Source organism: Otolemur garnettii, unplaced genomic scaffold, assembly GCF_000181295.1.
Source record: "Otolemur garnettii isolate 467f Iridium unplaced genomic scaffold, OtoGar3 scaffold00245, whole genome shotgun sequence".
NCBI lineage: Eukaryota > Metazoa > Chordata > Mammalia > Primates > Galagidae > Otolemur > Otolemur garnettii.
In genome coordinates this window covers 1,348,955-1,358,043 of record NW_003852640.1, presented here as the reverse complement: position 1 = coordinate 1,358,043, position 9,089 = coordinate 1,348,955, and the positions used below count along the sequence as shown (strand labels likewise).

General features: G+C 56.2%; 1 protein-coding gene across 1 annotated transcript in view; it reads right to left on the bottom strand.

The window, feature by feature from the left end:
- Window positions 1-8,046, bottom strand: part of ZC3H3 (zinc finger CCCH-type containing 3) — an 88,474-nt gene extending 80,428 nt beyond the window's left edge. Inside the window, exons 1-3 of the mRNA XM_023508411.1 lie at window positions 7,983-8,046; window positions 5,376-6,690; window positions 3,398-3,594 (exon numbers count right to left, since the gene is read on the bottom strand). Coding sequence (XP_023364179.1) covers window positions 3,398-3,594; window positions 5,376-6,690; window positions 7,983-8,028 — 1,558 coding nt within the window. The 5' untranslated portion in view covers window positions 8,029-8,046. The remainder of the gene's footprint in view (window positions 1-3,397; window positions 3,595-5,375; window positions 6,691-7,982) is intronic.
- Between the last annotated feature and the right edge of the window lie 1,043 nt (window positions 8,047-9,089).

The following is a 9,089-nucleotide window of genomic DNA, read 5'->3' as shown; positions in this document are numbered from 1 at the left end:
GACTCGCTTGAGCCCAGGAGTTGGAGGTTGTTGTGAGCTGTGATGCCATGGCACTCTACCCAGGGGGACAGCTTGAGGCTCCGTCTCAAAAAAAAAAAAAAAAAGAAATGGGGAAATAGAAGATCCAAGCCCGCCAGACGCAGTGGCTCACGCTTGCAATCCTAGCACTCTGGGAAGCCGAGGCAGATGGACTGCCAGAGCTCATGGGTTTGAGACCAGCCTAAGCAAGAGTGAGACCCACTCATCTCTAAAAATAGCCAAGCATTGTGGCTATTGATACTAACAGCTGGGCGCCTGTAGTCCCAGCTACTCGGGAGGCTCAGACGAGAGAGTTGCTTGAGCCCAGGAGTTTGAGGCTGCTGTGAGCTATGACACCATAGTACTCTACAGAGTCACCAAGGGTGACAAAGAAAGATTCTGTCTCAAAAAAAAAAAAAAGAGGCCAGCCATGGAGGCTCACTGGGAAGCCAAGATGAGTGGATAGCTTGAGCTCATGGGTTCGAGACCAGCCTAAGCAAAAGGTGAAAAACTCCCCCCGCAAAAAAAGGTGAAATCCCATCTCTACTAAAAATAGAAAAACTGAGGCAAAAGGATCTCTTGAGCCCAAGTTGGAAGTTGCTATGAACTATGATGCCACAGCACTTTACCCAGGGCGACAGCAGCTCGAGACTCTCAAAAAAAAAAAAAAAAAAGATTCAAGCAGCCAGTTGAAGGGGCAGCCTCAGCCCTAACCCCATCCCTGGGGAGACCCTTCAGCCAAGAAAACCACACCTTCCTGGGAGCCAGAATGCACAACTTTGACAAGGTAGCAATCCCTGCACCTACTGGAGTCTTGGCTGCCCACGAAGGGCCAGGGAAGGTCCCAGAGGGCCCATTCACTCACCGAAGCATCACTACTATTGAATGAAGGGAGGTGTGTTGGAGGCTGCTCGGCTACCCCAGGCAGCCCTGGCCAGGTTCAGGATGACCAGGCTCGGGACACTCAATTCTCAGGCAGGCAGGGAGGAAGAGAAGGAGGGAGCCACATGCTAACTCCCAGGGTCAGCCAGTCCCCATTGGTACAGTCCAGGACAATGCTTGTCCTCACCCTGTCTCCCCAGCACATGCCCTCACTAGCCTGCCACAGCCATCTCTGCCTGTCTAGGGCCTTGTGGTGGCTATCTCTGGGGCCACCCACCTGACTGGCTGTGCCAGATGCACGCTCAGCAGCTCACCACTCCACATACATCTTCCCTGGGCTCCCCAGCCACGTGAGAGGAGGGAGAGCCTCTACTTGGCCTGGCAGCCACAGCTTCCTACCAACCCTCCTGACTCACTGCCTGCTCTAGGCCTGCTGGACATTCCTGGGGCCCCTGCAACTACCACCACATGTCCCTGAGTATAGTGATACAAGTCCCAGGTCCCTCCTCTGGCCCTTCCTGGTTTCCCAGTGTATCTACAACAGAACTAAGCCCCTTTCTTAGGATCTGCCTCCCCACTGGTTTCCTCCCCTTTGCCCTGCACCCCTGGGTGCTGTGCCAGCCCCAGGGGCTTTCTTCTGTTTCTGCAACACATCAAGCTCATGCTCACCACACCCTGCAGTGCTAAGCACTCTTTGCTCTCCCCCTCCCCCCCGGCCTAAGCTACCTCCTCAGAGAAGCCCTCCCAGCCATTTGTTTAGCACTGAGCACCCTCCCTGCTTCCTCCTCCTCAGCATGTTCAGCCACCTGGAGATCTCTCCACCAGTTTATAAGTACCCCCAGTGGGCCTCCAGCTGGAGTCTTCCCCAGGACTTCAGCATCTTCATCCTCTCACAGCTATGTCCCTGGAGCTGGCATGTCCCATGAGACTGGCAAAATGGCTGGTACAAAAGTGCTCAGCCCATGCTTACTGGTAGGGGGCAGGAAGAAGCCTTCCCAGCCATTTCCCAGTGGGACCCCCTTCCTACACATCTCAGGGAGGCAGCCCCTGGGCCACCTGCTCGGCTGGTGGAGCTGTTGGTCTCTAAGTCCCACACCCCTCTAGGCCTGGCTGTTCCCTGGGTGGTAGGGGGCAGTGCTGCAGCAGCCCACACCAACAGGAAGACAGCCTCCATGACCCCAGCCTACTCCCCACTCTGCTCAAGGTCTAAAGAAGGAATAGACCAGTCACACAGCAAGCAGGGCTGCCCCGCACTCACTCCTCTCACCCTGCCTTCTGTGACACCTGTAGGCCCTCTACCTCCTGGGGATCAAAGCTGGAGGCCCCCTTAATCCTTCCTCCCAAACTGGCCACAGAGCACATACCCACTGTCCAAACCCCCACCCGCTTCTTTCCACCCCCAGCCAATCCTGCAGCCCAAACCCCACCCAGCCACCTTGCTACAGCCATGAGGGACAACATCAGGGTCTGCTTGCCCCCATCACCCAAGATGAAGCCCACATTGCCCTGGCATGTAATAAGTGCTGCCTAACACTGGACGGATAGACAGCCAGTGCCCAGCCACACTTCCTCATGTCTCCCAGGCTCCACCTGGCAACTGCATGGTCCCTTTAGCTCTGCCGAGAGGCCCAAGACTTCTCCCATGGTGACCCCATGCCGGCTCTCTGCTCTACCCAGGACCACACATGAAGTAAAGCCTTCTCAGAGCCTTCTGAGCCCAGCCTGGGTGCCACATAGTGCCATGGACACAAGCACCACTATCCAGGGCCAAGATCCTCCCAAAACACCTGGCCTGCTCCAGCTTCTCTCACATGTGCTAGGGAAGTGACTTGTCCTTGTGTATCCCAGAAGCTCAAAGGGGAACCACGGGACCAGGTGCACCCAAATTCCAATTCCCCACACCAACACTTGACAGGGTCTCGGATGAGCATCACCCTCAAGGGCTCTGGACCCTCACTAAATTGAATCCCCAAGAATACCCTAGTCTTCAGGCAGGTCCATTGTGTGTCCTGGTGCCATTGCCTCACAGCAAGGGCTAGGTGGTCCTCGAAGGAGCCACACCCTACACTCTGCAGGTTGGGCCCACCCAGGCCACCACAGGGTCTCTCAGGGGCTCAGTCCACTTCTTTTCAGACAAGATCAGACTCATCCAGGATGCTACAGCCACAGACCAGACAGTCCTTTTCAGCAGGCAGTAGAGCACCAGGTGACTCAGAATGAATGAAGCTCACACCCCTAGACCAGCATAAGCAGGGCTCTTCTCCTCCCTCAGGTAGGGTACATTTGCATCCACACTGCTTGCTGGCCAGCAGCATGTCCACCACCTAGACTTCAGGGCACATCAGCCCAGCCCCTACACTCTGCCCACCAGCCTAATCCCCACCTGCCAGGCAGACCCCTCTGGCACAAAGGCCTTCTATCAGCATAAGGTGCTTAGAGGGGCTCCAAGGAGGTGCAAACTACAGCTCATATCCAGCCCCAGTCCTCCCAGACATACCTTCCTTGGTGGGGAGATGGGCCCGGCTCGGTGGCAGGCGGCACAGCCGGTGCCTGGTGACCTGAACCAGGCCCTTGGTAGGGGTCTTCTTCAAAACGGGGCTGCTTTTCCCTCGGAGGGCCTGTCTCCGCCGGAGGCTGAGGTGGCTCTTGGCAGTGGTAGCAGGTGAGGGGCTGCTCTTCTTGTCCCCAGGGAGGCTGTGGAAAGAAAGTGCAGACAGCTCCCAACAGGTTCCCCAGATGGTTCTGCCCACCCACACTTCCTCACCCAGATCCCGGGGGTGTGGAACAGCCCCAGGGGCAGGTCCTGCCTTCCCAGCAGATATAGTACCAACAGACTCTGCTGCTCTGCTCCCTGTCCCCCAAAGCCAACATCCCAGAGGACCTGGGCTAGGGCAGGGAAAGCAGCAGAGGGGCCTCAGGTGCCCAGGGTGCCACCCCCCAGCTCCCCAGGCCAGATAAGGCCACAAGTGGGACCAGGGTGGGGTGACAGAGAATGGCAACATCCCCAAGAAAGGGCTGCTACCAGCCCTATGTGGCCTTCCCCAGCCCACTCCGTAAGAGGAGCAGCTTGTCCAGCCCCAGCTCCACTCCACCCTCCCTGGAACAGACAAAGCCACACAGTTGCAGGGGTGTCCAACCTGCTGCCCATGACCACATGCCTCTTTTTGCAAGGACTTTTGTTGCTTATCTATGGTAGTGGATATCATGAAAAGTATGCTTTTTCTTTTTTTGCTAAGTAGCTTTCATTAGTGTTTGTGCATTTACTACAAAGCTCAAGACAACATTTATTCTTCCAATGTGCAGCAGAAGAAAGAAAAGGTTGGACACCCACATAAACTTCAGAACAAAGCTGCTACCCAGAGACAGTTAGGCATTCAAGGGACATCTGCATCATTCAAGATAGCCCTTGTCTGGGCAACCTGTCTCAGGGCCAGAGGGAATGAGCTTACCCAGAGCCAAAAACAAAGGCCAGACCTCAAGAAGAACTACCTGAGACAGAGTCACAGAAGATACCCTCTTCAATGGCAACTACCACTGCATCTATGACAAAGGCAAGCCCTCTGCCCAGCTGCCACTCTTGCTGTTTGTTGCTGCCCCAATGAATTCCTTGACCCCAGGCCAAGCATTCTGGACTATGACACCAGCTTAGGGTCTTATCACAATTCTCTGGGGGAGACTAAGAAAGTGACTTGGCCTGGTCACCTGGCCACCAAGGGAACCTTGGAGCCCATCCCAACAGCATCCTACAATGCTGGCCAGTGGCCAAAGCCAGGAAAGCCTAGAGGCTGCAGGACCTGCTATGGCCCAACGGGAGCAACCCCCAGCCGGGCCCAATCAGGCACCTACCAAAGGCAAGTCCTCCTGGAGCCCAAGGCCCATGCAGAGCAGGAAAGACCATACAAACCAGGGCAGTGCCCATGGCTTGGGTCCACCTCATAGCACAGCACAGGGCCTACAGCACTCACACTACCACACCCACCAGCAGGCACACCCTGGGCAGGCTGGGTGGGGGGGTTTACTGCCCCAGCGCCTGGCCTGGCACAAAGCCATCCATCTATGAACCTTGTGCAGCCATAATGGAAGCTAATGACTTTCTGGTCTCTCACCAGCAGGAGAAAGGGTGGCCCTGCTGGCACCACTAGGGCCAGGGCAACTGCTACCCACAAGGGCCTCGCATAGCCTTATATGGCAACAGTACTCCCTGGCTCTTTCACACTGGAAATGGAAAACACAATCACACACAAAGCTCCAAGCTCAGGCTGACACACTAGTGGTGCCAAATAAACCCATCAGGGGCTTCACTCCTCCTCACCCCCTTGCCCATCCACTCTGTGGACCATGAAGGGAGCCCAGGCTCAAAGAGAAACAACTGCTCAAAATTCCACAGCTCAGGGAACATGAGGACCTTGCTGACCCCAGCCCTGCCCTATCTACTCAGACAGGATGTTGTGGTGGTAGCAGGTGGGCACTCCTACCTTGTGCTTCCCCGCCTACGGACGATCTTGGTGCGGCTCTTCACTTTGTAAGCCGAGAGTGAGCTCTCACTGAAGACAGGCTTCAGGCCACTGGATCCCACCGCTGGTCTATCCCCTGGTGGGGACCGAGACAGGACTGGGGAGAGCTGGGAGGCATGGTCCTTGCTACCAGCCTCTGACTGCCAACGGAAGGAGGAAGAGGAGGAGGCCGAGGGACTGGAGGCCTTCCACTTGTACTTGCTGGGGGCAGGTCCCAACTTAGAGGACATGGCTGGCTTCCTGGGCTTGGCATCTGGGTCAGTTCTAAGCTGTGGCTTCTCCATCTTGTCTGCTGGGCCAAAGGGGTCCCTGCACACATTCTCAGCAGCTCCTCTGGGACTGAGGGCCCTCCGAGCAGCCCGAGGGCTCTTTGCTGAGGCAGCCACCCATTTATAGTTATTTTTCCGGAACTTGTTGGTTCTACAGGACACAAGCAGTGAGGATTCCCGGGCCTGCCTGGGTCCTGAGGTCGATCTGGCTGGACTTACCACTGAGCCAGAGGGAGCTGGCTGATCTGGGTGGCCAGCATTCACTCTCCTCTCCCCAAGGAGCTGAGCAGTACAGCTAACCGCTGAATGAGGGGGTACCTTCCGACCCAGGGCCATGCCAGAGTGAGGGGATAGGACAGAAGATGGGAGGCATGCCTTGACAGCAATGGCACTCTCACTGACAGTCCGGCGGGGCCCCAGAGGGCTGTCACCCACACTGCCCAGAGACTTGACCACCCTGGGCTTGCCTGGCTCCTTCTGGCAGACCAGAATGGGGTCCTCTGCACTGCAGCTCCCCCTGGCTCTTCCTGGCCTCGAGGACTGTAGCTGCCCAACAGGGGGGTCACCTTCACCTTCCTGGGGTCTTTGGCCATTCCAGGGGGTATCTTCATATTCTTCCAAAGAACCCTGCTGGGCCCCTAAAGCACTGGTAGAGCCAGATTTGGATGGTGGTTTAATTTTGATGACCATGTTCTGATCTGGACTGAGCTGGACCTGTCTCTCAAGAACATACTGCTGAGGGTCTTGACTCTGGCTGCCCCCAGGCTCAAGGGAGGCTTGCACAACGTGGTCACCAGGTGGGTCTAAGGACCCCGGGGGCCGATTCACAAGCGAGTATTTCTTGCGCCAAGCAGACCCATGGTGTGAGGAGAAGCCCCTCCGACTTGGACGGGGGTAGCGGGCACCAAAGGCCCTGCTGTGGTAAGGGGGCTGCTGCCACCGGGAAGCAGCTGAGGTCCCCGGGGCAGGGACATTGCCATGGAGGTTTTTGTAGTCATCAATCAGACCTGAGAAGACAGAATCACAGCCTCAGTTAACCAGAGGTTGTAAGTGAAATATCAACAATTCTGACTACCCCAGTAGGCATCAGCTGGCAAGATGTTCCCATCTCACTTCTGAGCCCCCATTGACTGGTAATCACCTGACAGTTCATCCCAAGTCCCTGGGCCTGTCATTTCCATAGCCTGTCTCCCTCAGTTCTATTTCAGTTCTTCCACCTGGTCATCTGGAAAAGGCACCCCTGTGGCAGAATAGGCCCTATTTGCCAGTCTACTGGACCCATGATTCTTTGAGATGAAGCATCCCTCATTATGAAGAGACCAGCAACACTCCATGCTGTAAAAAGTGGACCAGAAGGGACAAGTCAGTCACAGAGGTCCTCTGGCTTGCCCATAGATGAAAGGGGGCAGGACTGCACTAATAATCTTCACTGAGTGAAACATGCGGGCACTCTGTCCTTGACAGAGTCAAGATGTCAGACTGTCCTACAGAAAGGGAGAGAACTGACAGGCTGGTAATGCAAGGGACTGACACGATCACAAAGACTTTCCGAATCAGCTCCTAGGTAGCTGTCCTGCAATAGGAGGCATGAGCTGGAACAACCAGGGCTCAGTAGGCAGAGAGTCAGTAGCCAGACTCCAGTTATCAACACTCTCCCACCACAGGTCTTGCCCCCAGATGCAAAGCCATATCCAGACCTGGGGACACCTTAGGACAAAGTGGAAGACAGCCCACCTGGGCTCTCCTCCATACGCGCTTTCTGAATGCTTAAGTCTTCTTTTTGTGAGAATAACACCAAAGTGGATTTTCTTTTTAAATTTAGGAAGACCAACTTTGGTCCAAAAATTTTAAAGTGTGGAAGCTGAGGCCTGGGCAGTTTGACGTACAGAGAGACCATCAAAACTGGGCGTCTGGGAAGAAACTGCGCCCGCCGGAGCCAGCTTGGCGGCGCCGGAACAGGGGCCAGTCAGTCAGTCCTGCGTCTCGCCCCCGGCGCGGGGAGCGAGGGTGGCGCCTAAGGACGCGACCGCCAGGATGGGGGGTGGGGGCTGCCTCCCGCCGGTTACTAAGCGACGGCCCTGCGTCCATCGCCCCGGCCCCGGGAGGACCAGCAGCCTTTTCCCGACGAAGCCCGGGCAAAAGACTAAACCAGGTGGCCCACAAGTCTTTTGGGGCCCCAACCCGAGCTGTCAGGAGGCCGCGGGCGGGGGGCGACCCCTTTCGGGGAGCTGGGCCGGAGCCAGCCGCGAGGTGAGGGGAAAAGAAGAGGACGCGCGCCCCGGCCCCTAGCCCGACCCACCCTGCAGGAGGCGGATCTGCCGCCGTAATTGCTCCTTTTCCTCCATCTCCGGAGTCCGCGACGCCCGGCCAGGCCCCCGCGACGTCATCGCTGCGCGACGGTCTCCGGCGGCCAGGCCAGGGCGGGGCCGGAACCGCGGAGCCGGGTGGGAGCGCTGGGACTGCGCCGGCGGCGCGGGGCCTGGCGGCGCCCGGACACATCAAAAACGCACCGTCACCCCGGCAACGGCTGCGAGTAGGCGGGGCCACGCACGCGCACAGCTAGGGGTCAGGACGTCACTGGGGCGCGCGGGGAAGTGGCCGGCACCTGGGCACCTTACAGCTGGTACTGCGGGTCCTCCACAGTCTCCACCTACGCGCTGGGGGCTCCACAGGGCACTCGAGTGGGAGAAGGGCTGGTCAGCGTTATCCTGACCCTTGGAGGCCAAGGTGGGAGGATCACTTGAGGTCAGGAGCTCAAGGAGTCTCTCTTAACCATCGTCCTGTGACCAGAGGAGGGGAAAACAGTCGGCGAACAAGGTTCCCTGGATAGACATGTTGAGCTTCTGAAGTGACCGATTGTGGTTTGTCAGTGGAAACGTGTGTAAACCTTTATACGCGGTTGGTGGGAGTAGATGATGCCGCACTGAAAACTGCCATGGAGGTTCCTGGGAAAGTTTAAAGTAAAATTACCATATGATCCAAAATAATTGAGATGGATGCCAGCTGCCTCATCACCCCCACAAGATGGATAACGGCGGCCTCCACAATGGCCTTACACCACCCCTCACCACCCCCCAGGTAGGAGGAAGCGGAAAAAGAGGTAAATGAAATGATGCCAAGTACCATTACTCTTAAATCTGTCCAAATCGGGCCGGAACAGGACAAAATAAGAACGAATGGGCCAAGAACTGTCATCACGAGAGTTAATGAGCTAAGTGCTGTGACAATTTGTTTTATTTATCCATTAGTTGCCAGATCTACATTATGTTGCTTTATTATCTAAGTACCCTTTATGTTACCTATTGGCTAAACAGCTAAATTGCAAAGTTTGCTTCTGTAAAAGAGGTCATCGTGACCCCGGCTCGCTTATTGCTTCTTTTGCAAACTTTGCTTCTTTTTTTTTTTT